Below are 17,742 nucleotides of genomic sequence, written 5' to 3'. Positions count from 1 at the left end.
ATTGTCATTGTGCAATATGGCGTCTCACATATATAAATTAATCGCTAGAATCAAAACCATGTATAGGATGACAAACATATGCTGGGGTAGGATTAAAATTAAGTTAAAATTGTACGTCAACTACCTACTAACAAAATTCAAACGTTAGAATAAAGGTCAGGAGTAGGATAAGTACTACAGATTTTAAAACACCCTAATAAAATTGTACGATGGCAGACTAAACACAATTCTAACGCTGTGATAACGGTAAGGAGTAGGATAAAGATGTCAGACGACTTTCAAACGCTTTAGTTAAATTACCTAATAGCAATGTGGCCTCAAACATGAATAAAACGGTAGAATAAAAAATAATGTGTAGAATGACAAACATGTCGGAGTAGGGTTGAAATTAAATGCAAAGTGTACGTTAACAACCTATTGACAAAATTCAAACGCTAGACCAATGGTCAGGAGTAATATATGAGTTACAGAATTTAAAACTCTCTAGCAAATGTATGTCATACATACAAACCAAACGGTAGAATTGAAATATCATGAGTAGGATGACAAATATATGCTGGAGTCAGATTAAAATAAAAATTCAAAGTGTAGAATGACAACTCATGGGCAAAATTCAGACACTGGGAAAACGGTGTGGAGTAGTACGAAAATGATCGAAGAATTTCAAACGCTCTAGACCTCTTGTCGAGTAGCAGTTTGGCATCTCACACATGAAATAAACGTTGGAATCAAAATGTGATGTGTAGGATGACAAATATAGGTCAAAGTAGGATTCAAATTAAATTTGACGTGTACAATGACAAGCTATACACAAAATTCAAACGCTAGGATAACGGACAGGAGTAGGGTGACAATGACAAGACTTTGAAACGCTCTTTTCAAATATGACATCTCACACACAAATAAAAACTAGAATCAAAATATATGTTTGAGTTGGATGAAAATTAAATTAAAATTTTACGATGACAACCTAGAGACATCATTGAAACGCTGGAATATCGGTCGAGAGTAGGATGATGATAACAGAAACTTTCAAAAACTCCAGTTTAACTGTCAAGTTGTAATATGGCATCTTACATATAAATCAAAGACTAGGATCAAAATGTCATATGTAGCATGACATAAACATGTAAAATTGAAATGCAGGGTTAGGACGAAAATTAAATTGATAATGTACGATGACAACCTATAAACAAAATATAAATGGTCAGAAGGATGGAATTGACCGACTAATTTCAAAAGCTCTAGCCAAAATTTCAAATAGCACACGAACCAAACACTAGGATCAAAATATCATGTGTAGGATGACATAAATGTATGTTAGGGTAGGATTAGAATTAAATTCAAAGTGTATGGCAAACTATGGACAAAATTCAAAATTTGTGATAACGGTCACGAGTAGGATGAAAAGAAACGACGAATTTCAAACACTCTACTGGAGTGTCAAGCATGATATAGCATTACATACATAAACCAAACGTTAGAATAAGAATATGTGTAGCATGACACAGATATATTTAGGAGTGTACAATCACAACCTAGAGACAAAATGCAAACGCTAGAATAACGGTCAGGAGTAGTATTATGATTAGAAATACATCAATGCAGGACCCTCACGGCCGTTGACACAGTACCCTGTAGTTTGCCTAAGTGCCGGGGGCAATGATATAGGTAAATTAGGGAGTGAGGAATTGTTTCCGCTGTTCCGGGATGCGCTAGACAAGATTAGAAATAGGGGGGGGGGTTCCTGTTGTATGCAGAATCCTTCCGAGGCGTAGAGTTGGAGGCATGTGACATTCCAGGGCTATTGCAATGAATTGCAGGCTGGCAAAACATTGTAAGGCCAATGGATGGGCATTTGTCGACAACTGGGACAGCTTTTACGGTAGGAACCATCTATATACAAGAGACGGGGTGCATTTATCGCCCAGAGGATTTCGGCTCCTTGCTGAATCCCTTGAGCGAGAAGTAGGCATCCTACAGGGTTTTTTTTCGGGTAGATTACGTGGAAGTAGGGGGGGGGGAGTATCGGAATATATATTTAGGCAATAGAAACAACTTAGAGAGGGACTGTGAAAATAATCACCAAAGCAGGTGGAGGGAAGATAAACTTAAAGTTTACTATACAAATAGCAGAAGCATAATTAACAAAATTGATTTGCTGCGAGGTAAAGCATGCGTAAAGAACTTCGACACTATAGCTATTACTGAGTCCTAGATCAACATGGCTGATAAACATTTCCTTCCGGAAATCGAAATAGAATGATATAAGTTTTTTCACAAGGATAGGGTTGGCAGGAGTGGGGGAGGTGTAGCACTTTTCGTTGAAAATACAATAAACTGTATTATCAACAATTCGATTAAGGAAGAGCTGTACGGAACCCATTTGGGTAGAGATTATAGGCAAGAATAAGAAAGTTAATAATGTCGTCTTGTACAGACCTTCTAACCTCAGCATTGAGCAGACTGATCCCCTGATTCATGAAATTCACAGAGCGTCCCGGTACAAAAACGTTGTGATCATGGGAGATTTTAATTATAGAAACATTGACTGGGAAACTTTAACAGGAGATCAAGAAACAAAGGAATTCCTAGGTGTGGTGCAGGATAATTTCCTAAAACAAGTGATTACCGATCCTACGAGAGGAGTAAATACTCTGGACTTAGTTTTAACTAATAATGAGCACCTGATGAGTAACGTAAAAGTGGGAGATAGTCTAGGCTCTAGCGATCACCAAGAAATAAGATTTGATATTATTTGGGAAGAATTGAAAAATACGAATAACGTCCAAGTACCAGACTTCAGGAGAGCAAACTTTGACAATATAAAAACCTATTTGAAATTGAATATGAAATGTCATGCGGACGTTTCGGACATTGTCGAGTCTCGGTGCATGACCGGGGTCAGGTCATGACTAGAGGTCGGGTCACGGAGGGTAATATGCATACCTTGGGTCAGGTCATTTGGGGGCGAGGGCTCAACAGACAGGTCAGCGATTTAAAAGAAATGTATAGCAATCTAACTGATTTAATTATTAATGCACAAAATACATTTATCCCCCTGAAGTCAATACGGAAAAATAGTAATACTCCCAAATGGATGACGGACAGATTGAAACATGAGATCGGAATGAAAAGAGGACTTTACGTAAAAATAAGAAACGGGGAAACACACCTTAGATCAAGATATAACGAAATGGCAAAGCTGGTTAAAAAGAATACACGTACAGTGAAACGTAATTATGAAATTAAGGTTGCTAGTCAAGCAAGATCCAACCCAAAGGGTTTCTTTCATCTCTATAGAACAAAAAATAAAGAAAGAATAGGACCTATTAAAAACGATGACAATGTCATGATAGAATCGGAGGAAAAAATGAGTGAGGAGTTTAACAATTATTTTCTATCGGTATTTACTAATGAGAGGTTAGATAAAGTACCTGACTGCGATCCGATTTTCAGAGGGAATGAAGAAAAAAGTCTATCTAATATCATCATTAGTAAAGTAGAAGTAGTCAAGCAGATTGAAAGACTTAAAGCTACAAAATCCCCGGGTCCAGACGATTTTTTTCCGAGAATGCTAAAGGAGTGTAAATTTGAAATCTGCGACCAGTTAACTGAAATATTTAATAAATCAGTAGACACTGGTTTTGTGCCTACTGCTTGGAGGCAAGCAAACGTTGTTCCTGTTCTTAAGAAGGGAGATAGATCGTCTATATGCAACTTCAGGCCAATCAGTTTGACATCGGTCATAGGTAAAATGCTTGAATCAGTAATAGTAGATAGATTCAGAGAACACATCGAAAGACATAATTTAATTCGTGATTCACAGCATGGTTTCTCCAAAGGTAAGTCATGTGTGACTGATCTTATCCTTTTACACTAAAGTATATAAGGCGTCAGATAACAATGATAATTACGATATTATTCACCTTGACTTTAGCAAAGCGTTCGATAAGGTGCCACACCAGAGACTACTAAATAAATTCAAAGCCCATTCATTGGTGGAAAAGTGTTAGAATGGATTAGAACTTGGATTAGTAACAAAAAACAGCGGGTCACCATAAATGGAGTAAAATCTAGGTGGGGCAATGTTACTAGTGGGGTCCCAGGGCTCGGTTTTGGGTCCCTTGTTGTTCAATATGTGCATAAACAACTTAGACGACGGGATAAATAGTGATGTTAGTAAGTTTGCGGACGACACTAAAATAGGACGCCTAATTAGGTCAGGAGACGACGCAGAGATTCTGCAGGATGATCTTAACAAATTGTTCACATGGTCGGTGAAATGGCAAATGAACTTCAATATCTCTAAGTGTAGCGTGATAAACGTAGGGCTACACAACCCCGAAAATAGATACAGCTTAGATAACACGCTTTTAGAGAAAACTGAGTGCGGGAGAGACTTGGGAGTTCTGGTGAGTCCGGACCTTAAAACCAGGAGACAGTGCATTAGCGCCAGGAATAAAGCTAACAGAGCATTAGGTTTCATTGCTAGGACAGTAACGAATAGAAGTGCAGAGGTAATTATTAAACTCTATCTAGCGATAGTTAGACCCATCCTTGACTATGCGGTACAGTTTTGGTCTCCGTCCTACAGAATGGACATCAATTCACTAGAATCAGTACAGAGAAGAATGACCAAAATGATACATGGACTCAGAAATTTGCCTTACGAAGAGAGGCTTAGGCACCTTAACTTACACTCTCTGGAAAGACGCAGAGTGCGGGGTGATCTAATAGAGGTGTTCAAGTGGATAAAAGGTTTTAACAAGGATGATGCAAACAAGGTCATCATATTAAAACAACAGGGCAGGACTCGCAGTAATGGTTATAAACTGGACAAATTTAGATTTAAAAAGGAAATAGGCAAGAATTGGTTTACTAATAGGGTGGTCGACGAATGGAATAAACTTAGTAACCATGTAGTAAGCACTGAAACTATCAGTTGTTTTAAGAAATGATTAGACAACTTTATGGATGGGTATGACAGATGGTGATGGATACGAAGCTGCCTAGTGTAGGCCTTATGGTCTCTTGCAGTCTCCTTCATTCTTATGTTCTTATGTTATGTTATATAATGCTTATGCGCGCGCGTGTCGCGCGAAACCCAAAGTATTCAAATGGAAAACGTCTTTGCATTCAGCGCTTCGCACCGGATCGTGATTCGGAAATAGGTCGTGCGTGATCGTTAATGTTCCGAGCGTGCTCCGAATGCTCTCCGATTTTTTGGTCCAACAAAGAATGAAGAAAAAGAAGAAAAGTGAGATACCAAATTTCAACAATTCGCATAGCGCTCAATGATCCAACGATGAAAGATAAAACACAAAAATGCAATGTACATAGTGCTCACGTCACAATGCTCGAGCGCGCGCACTTCGCGCGACACCCAAAGAACCCAATCAGAAACTCTGCGTGAGGAAATGACTTATGAACTTCAAAAACTCTAGCCAAATGGCCAAGCAGGAGTATGGCATCTTACACATAGCTCAGATGCGAGACAAAAAAAGAAAAAAAAAAAAAAAAAATTATGATGATGTAAACATATGTTGGAGTAGGATTGATCTCAATTTCAAAGTTAGGATGAAAATGACCGGCGAATTTTAAACGCTTTAGCCATATCGTCAAGTCGCAGTATGGCATCTAACATTTAAATCAAACGCTAGAACCAAATATCATATGCAGGATGACATGAATATATGCTGGAATAGGATTAGAATTAAATAAAAAAAATACAATAACAACCTATGGAAATCTTCAAACGCTGGAAGAACGGTAAAGAGTAGGATTATAATGACAGACGAATTTCAAACGTTCCAGCCTGTCAGGACGTAGGGGATGCGAGCCCAGCTGGAAAGCAAACACTGATGGGAGAGCAGTTGTTTTTATTAAAGTTGGGCGCAAAAAGAATGATAATGGCTCGCTCTGGCAGCGAGAGAGAGTGGGGGGTGGGAATGAGACGGCGAGGGAGGTGAGGTGACGGGGATGCTCGTCAAGTAGTGCTCCGAGGCGGTCTGCGCGAAACGGCGACGGAGTTGGTGGCGATGTTCACGCGTGGTTATCCAAAAGCGGCCTGTCTCTTCGGTGATTTCCGTCCAGCTTATATACCGGGTCAGGTCATGAACCGCGCTCTAATTTTGCGCTAGGGAGAAATGTCGATGCCGCTGAGAACCCAGATACAGGAACGTTCTAAGGACGCCGACCTGGGTGGGATGGACCTCAGCGCAGCTCAAACTGCACGTGCGTTCCCAGGGGACATCGTGCGAACCGATGTGGTCTTGGGATGGTGTGAGGACAACTGCCTAACATAGCCATATTGTCAATTAGCATGGCATCTCACACATATAAACCAAATGCATGAATATATATATAATGTGTAAGGTAACAAAAATATGCTGGAGTAGGGCTAACAATGGTGTCCACTGTGTACGATGAAAACATAGACAACGTAAATATGCCGCGATAACGGTCAGGAATAGGACGAAGTGACCGATGAATTTCAAACGCTATAGCTAATTGCTAACAGAAGTTTGGCATCTCACACATACAGAGCACTAGAAACAATATATCATGCGTGGGGTGTCGTTAATATATCAAAACAGAATGTGTGCGATGACAACCTATAGACAAAATTTAAACAATGGGATCACGGTTGTGGGTAGGTAAAAAATAATATACGACTTTCAAACGCTATACTCAAATAGTCAAGTAGATATGGCATCTCACACACAAATATCAAAGTGGGGTTATTCTCTTTCTGTAGACAAACTTTTGACTGGGGTACTGCAGAAAACACCCAGAGATAGTCCATTCCAACTGAAGTTACAGAACGCTCTATGGAATATTTTGGCATTCTTTTTGTTACTTGTTTTTTATTTTCGATTTCGAAGTTCTCTTTTACTAATGTATTAGTTATTGGTTTCTATCATCTCACACAAATCCACTTTTTAAATCTTGAAAGCTTACAAAACATGTTAATTTCTAATTCCTTTGCATTAGTAAATAACAACTTCTCCGTTAACTAAACTATTCGAAGAGTTCCCCTTTTGGTATGAAGACCTATCTTGTATATTTTCCAAGCTGAGACCACATGATTTTATTCGGCTGGGCTAGCTCAGAAGAAGCAGCCACAAAATACTTCAGAAGTGATGTGCCGAACTATTCTTTATTTCGTCTGACGTCGCTAAGAACCAAACGTCGTCTACAATTTTGCTGATAACCTAGATGCCAACTGTTTCAAAGCGAATGAAACTGCGAACATTCAGCAAATCAAATTATAATTGTTTTGACTCTTTCCTAAAATAGTCTTCCTTACTCTAAATATATATATTTTTGTACATACATACATACATATACCAAAAGCTTTTCCCCTCTTACACGGGGGGTAGCCAAAAAGAAAAAGGCATAGAAATCACTCCCACCCATTTCATTTTCCATATATTCCCCTCCCCTCCCTCCCTCCTATCTTAGCACCTCCTGGATGACGGGTCATCCTGCATCCTGTCCACTGCCCTGGGTCAGAAGCAGTGTCGTAAGACACAGCACATCCACAGCAAGGCCGCTTCATAAATTCGGCAACCCCCTCTCTCCGTCCCCTCATGCAGGAAAGGAGAAGACAGGGAGAAATCCCTTCGGGCTGCGTCAAATTTTTTCTCATACATACTTCCTCACCCCCATCCCCCACCCACTCCCCCTCATGCGCACAGCCTCATTTATACACAACCCTTCTCCATTCACCCCTATCTTCTGTCCTTCCTCTACATACATTCCTCTTTTGTAAAGCTTTCACCCCATCCATCTATCTCATCCTAGGACGCCCCCTCATATTCACTCCTTCCACACTTCTTTTACTAATCTTTCTTCACTCATTCTTTCCATGTGTCCAAACCATCCTAATACTCTTTCATCAACCCTATCTCCCAGCTCCCTTTCCACCCCTGTTCTCCTCCTCATTTCTCACTCTATCCAGCCTAGTAACCCCTTTCATACTTCTCAGACATTTCATCTCAAACACATTCAAACTCCTTCTCTCTTCCTCTCTCATGTTACATGTTTCTGCCCCGTACATTGCTGTTGGCACAATCACTCCTTCATATAACCTCTTAGCATCCATTCCCAGATGTCGATTTCTCATTACACTTTTTAATCCACCAAGGCATTTACTCGCTTCTCTCAATCTACATTCTACCTCCACACCCACTCCTCCCTTTCCTGTCACATTCGCACCCAAGTATCTAAAACTATCCACTTCCTCCAGTTTCTCACCCTTAATGCTCACTTCCAGCCTACTGTCACTCTCTCCCCTTGGACATCTCATCACCTTACTTTTGCCCACATTTATCTTCAGCTTCCTTCCTCAATCCCTCCTCTGATCCTGCTACAAGCGCAGTGTCGTCAGCAAACAACAGCTGGCTCACCTACCACTTTTCTCCATTTTCTTTAATCATCTCCAACCCCTGCATTCACCTCTCGCACCACCCCATCCATGTAGGACAAACTAAATATTTTAAAGGTTTGATTAAACAAAAATATTTATGTCTTAGGCACTTTTATAGAGAACAAGTGTATACAATAATTCTTGTTCCAGGCTTTCCGTAATACTGATGATTATATTTTCATACCTAGATTCACATAGAGCGAATTTGAAGAATTTTGTACTTATAAATAGCATGATTACATAATACATACAGCTTACATACACTTTTTCCACATTTACTAAATATCCTGAGATAGATTATCATAACAGAAATAAGATGAAAAAAAAAAATACAATAAGATATTGTCATGGAGAAACAACCCCCCTTTTATATTATTTTTAAGACTAGTGTCAACATGTGGCATGGATGTACCGCGCTATGCCAAAGTGAAGCGTCCTTAATGTTTCAATAATTTTCGTAGCTTTTAGTTTATATGCTGTTTCACGTCTCACTGCTCTGACATGACTCACAATACTGGAATTATAAATTAAGTATTTGGATATGAAGTTATTCGGTTTTCCACGTCACATACCAAAATTCTGGTTTTTATTGTTGCTGTTGTTCACTATGTCAAAATCTAGATATCCCGTCAAGAGATTTGTTGTTACACTGAAACAATTTAGTTAAATATCCGTTTTGTTCAGAAAATGTATAGACACATAAAATGTTTAACAACACATGTTATGCTTAGACACCTAAATTTTGTTGTTCAAAACCCGCTGTATTGTTCTGAGAATGTACAAAAAACGACTCAAAAAGCGGCCATGAGGCGTTTGAAATGTTGAAATCGGAAATGTGCTTGAACACCAATAATATGCTTCGTCTCAGGGGCCCACAGCCGTGAAAAAAGTTTCATAATTTTTTTTTCTTGCAAGTAATACGACAACCAATAACACAAGAAAATAAATACATACAACAAAAGTCTTGGTGTCCAAAATAAATGCAGATAAGCTTGATAAAGAAGAGACGTGACGCCCCATGATGCTGCCTATGAATCTTGGTACCACAAACAGTCCCGAATAAGGCATAGGCAATCATTGTATGAGGTCAATTCATCTTAAATTGAGGGGAACTTATTAACAACATTTACAAAATATACGCAGTGACAAATGGGATAAAACATATACCAATTGAGAATTACACCGAATGCAAGAATCATCAAACGATAATTCAATTATATGAGTAAATTGCACATCTACCAAATTCTTGTCGACGGATGAAGTGTGAAATGTAAAGTGTAGTCACAAACACACACACACACTAAGAAAGACTAGATAAGCTATAATTACCAACATCAAAAGATATGAGAGGGAGATGATATGATTGGTGTCTTCAGAACTATGAAATGAGTGGAGATCATCGACAAAGACTTCTTAGTGAGAGATGTAAGAGTAATCAGAGAAGACAGAAGAAGAAAGAATAAAGAGTGACTGAACGATATTAAGAAACGCGTTTTTTTTGTACAGATTTGCAGACCACAATAATAAAACGAATAGTCCAGTAGGACAACATTAACGAATTTAAGTCAAAATTTTACCGATAAAGACGGGACCTCGCGAGCGTAACTGTTATCTAATAGACTATATTACAATTAGGTAGATTTAGGTAAACACACACACACACAGAAACAAACACTAACTCCTACACATGTCACTGACGTGTTAGGCTATTCACGCACACACGGATCAAAACTATACAAGTGATATTCATGGGCTCACATTAGACATATCATAAAAATCCACAAGAAGAAATACTCTAATACAAGACATAAATAACTTGAATAATAAATCGTTACAAAAATCAATCTGCAAATATTTGCACACAAACACAACATACATGTAGTACTTGTACAGGGGACAATATTCTCATCACAGACCACGCTAACAAAGTTTACATCCCCAAAAACGATTTGAAGAGGAGCGACGGATAGAGGAATCTCTCTGCCGTCAGTCTTGCATGACCACCATGTGAAGATTGCCTGCTACAGATGTACTAAACCAAAATAGGTAGGACGAATACTTCAGCCTGATATCCAGACTGTCAGACACACACACGCACACAAAATAATATATACAACTATACATTATTGCTTAGTGTATAATTTCGTTAACATTTTTCACTGTCTTTCTCATATATTGCCAAAACGTCTGCCCCCAGTTAGCTCCGAGTCCTCGTTTGAAGGAGCTATCTCTATCCCCAGAGCCTAAGGGTTGTCTACACTTGGTGCCAACATGTTACAAACGCGGGTGTTTGTTGCTACTTGTGCTACTACTGATGAGTCCAGTTGTAGCGGACACACTACTAAAGGAGTTCCTTAGGGTGTGCCTACGTAAGTATCCAACATCTTGCCAACTGGACGATACGAAGTTGATCTGGTGCAGTTTCGCTCCCTTTCTTCCTTCTTCTCTATTTATATTACGATTCGGAACGCATCAACTCCTGGTGATTCTTTGTCCAGTTAGTCACATGTTAACTACTTGTGTGGACATGCCACAAGAGTCCAGAAGCACAAGCCTAAGGGCAAGTCGTGTTTTTTTTTTTTTTTTTTTTTTGCAGTATTGAACATTCTCCCTAAAGGCTTCAGTCCCCCTCGGTCATGTCGCCAACAAATATGGCCGGTCGACCAATGGACCACCGAACACCCGATCTACCGATGAAAGGTGGTAAGGGACATTGAACTGCCTAGTGTAGGCTTTATGGTCTCTTGCAAGCTTCTCCATCCTTATCCCTGGAAGACTACGTCGACTCGGCAAACTCCTTGGCCCTAACAGCTGAAGCATGGACGGCCAGGGACTGTGACAGCTCGGCGAGTTCCTTAGAATTGAGGGTAGCAGCTTGCGCGGAGAGAGATTGCTGCAGCTCAGACACTTCCTTCGATCTCATGGCAGCCAAGACCTGAGTCGTCTCCATCTCCTTGGATGTCTGGATGGCCAAGGCCTGCGCCGAGTCGGCGACCTCGATGGACTTCTTGGCAGAAGCCTGGACAGCCTGGATGAAGGCGGAGCGCAAGCCGGACCGCTCGAGAGCCATCACACCTTGGATTGTGCAGCCTGGAAGAGAGAAGGAATAGTCACGCTGAAGGGTATGGCAAAGGATGGAAATAATAGTAATGCCAAAGATGTACTAGAATAGCGAGGGGAGTATTGCAGCCTAATTACGATATAGTCCACTCATTTAAGTTTAGTTTTTGGGTATTACAACCTGAAAGGCATTGTCATAATAAATCATGTCACATAACATAATTAAGCCATGTTGGAAAAGAGGTGGGGGGAGGGCTCACACGACATCCTTACCTGCTGGTGAGCAGACTTCATCCTTGAGCTGTCCTGGGTGTTTGCTCGTTTCGAGGACCATTCTGGCAGCGCCCTGCATGGGGACACGAAAAGGAGACGGGTTAATAACGGATCGCGGCGGGAAGTATGTGCCAGGACAGCTGGGCCAAGTGGCTGTCACTAATGCAGCAAATGCATTTAGTGTTGGTTTGGGATCTTGGAGTAACTGTGGAGGGTGGTAAGGGGTTTGGGGGTTGGGAGTGGGGGGGTCAATTTTTATTTATTTATTTATTTATTTATTTATTTTTATTTGGGAGTGAAGTGTTACTCCCACGGGCTTTGAGCCCGTGATAGGGGGGTCGCAAATATGAGAAGTTGGCTCACCAAAGGTAGTGATAAGAACCACAACCAAGACAGGAACGACAACGATAACAATAACATGGCTGAAAAAATTGGTGACGATTCGATATAAAAGAATGCGAAAGAGGTACTGTTGAATAAAATTGTGTTTCCTTTGTGTTTGAACAAAGACTTGTGCATGCGTTACATGAGCAAGCACAACACCTGCACGGACACTTGCTCTCACTGTTGATTCCCCTTGACGCCACGTCAAGGGGAATCAACAGTGAGAGCAAGTGTCCGTGCAGGTGTTGAGATAACAATAACATACACGTGTGTTCATTTCGATCTGAGTGTTCAAGGATGAACCAAACAATGAACAGTGGCTTTTGTTACAGGAGTCCCTGAATGAATGGTAGTTCATTTTGAACTTGTAGATATGCTTTTCAAAGTAAGTAAAGGCGATTCGTGGTGGAATGACAAGGAGAATTAAAGATATATGGGAGGGGGGGAGGTTTGTGGATGTTGTGGATTATTGCAACCCCCTCCCCCCCCCCCAACTCACCCCCACCAGTGTCAGTGTGGTTGGTCTACCATCCCTCGCCTACACCAGACACAAAGTATGAATGTGACGAACTGTCTTACCATCATCGTCTGCGCTGCAAGAGCGATGGCCAGAGGTCGGGGAAGGCCCATCAGGACGCCGCCGTCAGCCAGAGCCTCCACAGCCATGTACGCCTACAGGGAAAAGAGGAGGAAAAAGAGGGGTTTGTAAGATAGTGTGTCCTGAACTATGTACATACGAAGTGCACACACACACACACACACACACACACACACGCACACACTCACTCAAAACGACAATCATAACAGTGAGAGTGGGGAATAATATTAGAATTAGATAACACCAACAAGGTGATATTTTTTCTTTTATGTGGCTCAATTTCAAACATTATCTATGGGGACTTCACACATCCATGCTTTGTGAAAAAAGAAGTAAAGGGAACCCATTTCTCTTGTAACGACACCCACAGTTCCATTCGGTGACTTACATAGGCAGGGCCGGATCCGCTCAGTCCCGTCACAGCGTCGAAGAAGGTTTCTGGAACTTCGGCGCACGTCCCGACTGACGAGAAGAGACTGTGGGAGGGATTGAAAAAAAAGGACTGTCGTTATCATTACTGTTGATGATGATGATGATAGCAACAATTATAATAATAATAATAACAATAACAATAATAATGACGTTAGTAGTAGTAGCAGTTATATTACTACTACTACTAATGATAAAAATAATGACAGTAGTAGTATACTTCTACTACTACTTCTAAAAATACGACCTCCATCCTCGTGGAACTGTGTGGTGGAAGCAGCAGGATCGGTCTTCCACAGACAGTTCATTGGTCCCTACTACTACTACTACTACTACTACTACTACTACTACTAATAGTGATAATAATGATAATAATTATGAATAATAATAATAATGACCATGACTAATGATAATAAATTATAATAATGGTAATAATAATAATAACAACAACAATAATAGTAATAGCAATAATAATAATGACAATGATAATTATAATACATAACATACTGTATGATATCTACAAGAGAAAACTAAAAAAGCGAGTTTTAAACCAGAGAAAATGGAATAACTTCGTTTTTTATGTTCATGATTTTTGGAACGGAACGTCATGACGGACTCAATATATCGCCAATCATAATCATAAGTTATTCATCCACAAAACACAAAAAATGCAAGATATATAAATAACAATAACACGTCCCTGATATACAACGTCCTTACAGATAGCGGCAAATGTCTTTACTATGGTACCAAATAATTACCAATATATTTGAATGAACATAAATAAATGTATTGTAGCAGCGAAAGCATGACGTTCAGTCACTACATTTGGACATCTCCAACGGCTTGTCGTCTTTGTATTATGTTTGCATTTGTTGTTGAATAATGAATATCATATTAAATGATTTAATGTTTAAAGTTTCTGTCTGCAAGTTTTAAATCTTCTCAAATCAATGTTCGTTTGTTTGCAGTACTCTATGGACATTATTATCTTATTTGGATAATTTATTTTGTAAAGAACGTTGGTCCTGTGACGTCATAATCAAATATTAGAGGGGGTCTACACGGTCTAGCGTGTGAACGGGGTATTTGGTTGTCGAACACGTTGGTTAAACCCCAAATGCCCCGTTCACACATCACTTTAAACACGCGTCTGTCGAACCGCGTTCGACGAACCGTTAGACCGTATAAACCCCCTCTTAGACTCGACGTCACATACATATAACAGATAACAACATCCTGACGGATTAATTAACCAAGATTTTGTCTAATCCTTGGATTCGACAAAGATCTTTCTTCAGCTAAATAACAACCTCTTGCATATATACACATATATGAGCAAATAAATAAATAGATAAATAAATAAATAAATAAATACAAAAAACAACCAAATAAATATATCTGTAACAAAGAAAGAAATACATAAACAAATTAATTAATCAATTCATTAATGATATACAACATTCTCTTGTCCGTTTATCGTCCCATTGTTACCTTTACTGGCGCGACTTGTCCAGCAGCCAGGAAAATCCAGGCAAAAAGTGTCCAACTCCTTACGATAATCTCCCCACTGTTGCGTCATCTACACGTTCTGTCTGCTTGTCCATTTACTTAAAATTTAACTCAAGTGTTGACAAGCCTAACCTGTTGATTATTTCGCCGTCGTTCTTGCTGGCGTAGGTGCCCCGGCAGTATACAGTGGCGCCCATCTGGACCAGGGCCGGGGTGTTGGGCATGACGCGTACGACTCTTGAGCCACTAGGGAGGTGGTCCTGGAGGGAGGCTAGAGGCACGCCCAAAGCCACGGAGGCCAGGAGCTGGCGGGAGGGCGTGACCACGTGGCGAATGTCGCTGAGGACACGTGAGATGACATTGGGCTTCACAGAAACGATAACCACATCCGAGTGGTCGGCCACTTCTTCGTTGTGGTGGCTCACACGGCAGCCGAGGCCCTGAGGAATGGGCGAGAGAAGAGGGTTTTCATAGTTTAGTGGTGCCCTTTGGGAAATGTAAAATCATGAACTCTCAATCCTGTGACGCCCCATTGTTGCCCTCGGCAGAAAACTCCCCCCCCTCCACATTTTGTTTTGTATTTATATGAAATGATATAATTTTCTCTTCTCTATCCATATCTTAAGAGAAAATGGGTTGGGGTGAATGGTAGACACTTTGCACGTATGTAACGGCATATACTTGTTCTTGGAACGATTCCGTTGTTCTTGTTAAGCAATGATTTTTTTTCAACAGATCACTTCACTCCCCCTTGTATCCCCTTCACATCTCCCTAGGGGGGGAGGGGGCACCCCTTAGTTTGGGAACCACGATTCGAATCATCTAGTAACTAAATAATTCGAGTTATATCAAGTCACAGCTAGGGCTGAGCCCATCAATATCTCTCTCCGCGAGTATGTGATGTCATTGGTAACGTCGAAAAAAAATGTAATTTCTCTCTCTCTCGGTCTTTCGGTCTCTCTCTCTCTGTCTGTCTCTCTCTCTCTCTCTCTCCATCCCTCCCTCCCCCTCTCCCTCCCTCTCTCTTGGTCTTTCTCTCTCGGAAAAAATGTAATTCAGGGAGAGTATGCGTTCATATTCTGAAAACACCCTTGGCATTGAACACTGGTTGACTCCCTTTGAATCAGTCGGTGTGAATGAAGATGATGAAAGAGGAATCGAGTCAAACGACGTTCACGACTTAACGAGACGTGATTCTTTTGGTGTGAACGCAGGGGACGTTCACAGGAATAAACGAAATACGTTGTTTCCATTCTCCAACCAAGACTATCCTACGAAAAAAAAAAACGAAACAAAAACGAAATTATCCCTTCAACTCTCGTAGCGGATGGCAATTCTGTGAATTCGCGTGCATTTTTATTTATTTTGATATACAGAACTAAGATGTTATGATAGGCCAACTATTCTGGGCTACGCAATCTTCTCGCACACTTTAAAATTTGATATATTTTTTAATAAAAACAATATTTTCCTATGAATGAGGATTCTTTTTAATCTTTCATTTCAACATTCAGCCCATTGCAGAACGCGTGCTTGGAATAAACATTGTTACTGTTATTCATTACCAGGGTATTATTATCGGCACTCCGCAGCTAGGTAATGGCAAAACAAAGTAAGGAGTGAGGGAGGGAGTGAGGGGGCGTTGGAGTTGTTACACTTCCTAGTTACGTCACAAAATGGGTGGAGCAGGAGGGCCACCTGTGTAACACTGCATGGAGGTGAGAACTTTTTGTATTTGTTTTGTTTTGTTTTATTTTTGTCCTGGTCCTCACCTGGATTTTGTCGAGAAGCGCCTGGTCCACCGGTGGAGAGGAAGCCATGATATCTTGGGGTCTTGCCAGGCCTGCAAATTTAAACAGACAATTTTATGAATAAATAAATAAGTTAATGTAAATAAATTAATGAATAAGTAAACAAATAGGTAACCCAACGGTAGTTGATCTTTTTCTGTATATTTTCTTTATTTAAATATTCTTATTCATTCATTTATCTAATAATTCATTTTTATATTATTATGTCTTATTTTCATAAGCTGCAGGAATTGTTAGTGTCTTTTTGGGGGGTAATTCACAAACCTTTTCTTAGAGAGAGGGGGTGTTAAATTGAATTAAAATTACCTGGCAACAACAAAGAAAACATAATTCATCCTACTGTCCAGCAGTCAATGATTTAAACATTTCAGGTTGCGTTTGCGGTTAGCTTCGAGAATATATCATCCTCTCTTTGGCTGGCCAGACAAAGATACTATTTATTTATTTATCTATTTTTCCTAAATCGTAGCCACTAATGAACCACGCTAACGACGTGGGTCTGAGGAACGTTTTGTCCCGCCCGGAACAGCCACATAATTTTATGTCACCTTCGCTGTAGAGATTCTTCTTTGTTTACATGTCGGATAAGGTCAAGGAAAATGAGTCTTCGCGTGCTCGCCAACGCCCCCCATCGCCCCACCTCCCTCTTTGTCCCCCCGGACAGCATGGCAACAACGCATCTTCACGCGGATTACAGGTGACGCTGCCAACTCACCCACTCACCCGACTGAAATAGTCTGGCGTCAGAAGAATCATAATGTATAATTTTTCTCATGACTGCCGCCAGGCGATTTTATTAAATCAGAAAGAATGCGCAGGAGGGTTGGTGGTACATACTCGCCAGCTGAATGAAATCGTCATGCGTCGCCTAAAAGTGAGGATTGTACGGAAGGAAATAAGGAGCAGACGCCAGGAGGCGCTGAGTAGCTACGGCCGAAGCCGCCACCTTTGCCCTATGCGCTTGGACTGTAGATGCAGGTCAGTCACTGCTGGAAACCGGATGGAAGTGCGGGATACGAACCCACATGCGAGATCACCACGTTTCCGTTACGTCACCATTGCAAGGTATTACGTAATACCCTATGCGCCTTTTGTCTAGATGGCGATTTTCTGTTTTATTTATATCAACCTTTTTTTTTCTTCTCTTCAGTTGATGTGAGAACCGCATGATGCAACGGGTGGGAATGTTCCAATGATCCGGTGTCCCATATTATATTCTTATATGGGATGCATTAAAACTT

The 17,742-nt window shown here is 40.5% G+C and overlaps 1 protein-coding gene across 1 annotated transcript in view; it reads right to left on the bottom strand.

Moving 5' to 3' along the window:
* Nucleotides 1-8,528: 8,528 nt before the first annotated feature.
* LOC143026336 (uncharacterized) overlaps nucleotides 8,529-17,742 on the bottom strand; it is an 18,613-nt gene continuing 9,399 nt past the window's right edge. Inside the window, exons 2-7 of the mRNA XM_076186549.1 lie at nucleotides 16,463-16,533; nucleotides 14,823-15,130; nucleotides 13,138-13,225; nucleotides 12,731-12,823; nucleotides 11,768-11,840; nucleotides 8,529-11,524 (exon numbers count right to left, since the gene is read on the bottom strand). Coding sequence (XP_076042664.1) covers nucleotides 11,211-11,524; nucleotides 11,768-11,840; nucleotides 12,731-12,823; nucleotides 13,138-13,225; nucleotides 14,823-15,130; nucleotides 16,463-16,533 — 947 coding nt within the window. The 3' untranslated portion in view covers nucleotides 8,529-11,210. The remainder of the gene's footprint in view (nucleotides 11,525-11,767; nucleotides 11,841-12,730; nucleotides 12,824-13,137; nucleotides 13,226-14,822; nucleotides 15,131-16,462; nucleotides 16,534-17,742) is intronic.

Source organism: Oratosquilla oratoria, chromosome 1, assembly GCF_046742065.1.
Source record: "Oratosquilla oratoria isolate Oo_2021 chromosome 1, ASM4674206v1, whole genome shotgun sequence".
Taxonomy (NCBI): domain Eukaryota; kingdom Metazoa; phylum Arthropoda; class Malacostraca; order Stomatopoda; family Squillidae; genus Oratosquilla; species Oratosquilla oratoria.
Note: the sequence above shows the minus strand (reverse complement) of the source record. Positions and strands in the feature narration are given on the sequence as shown.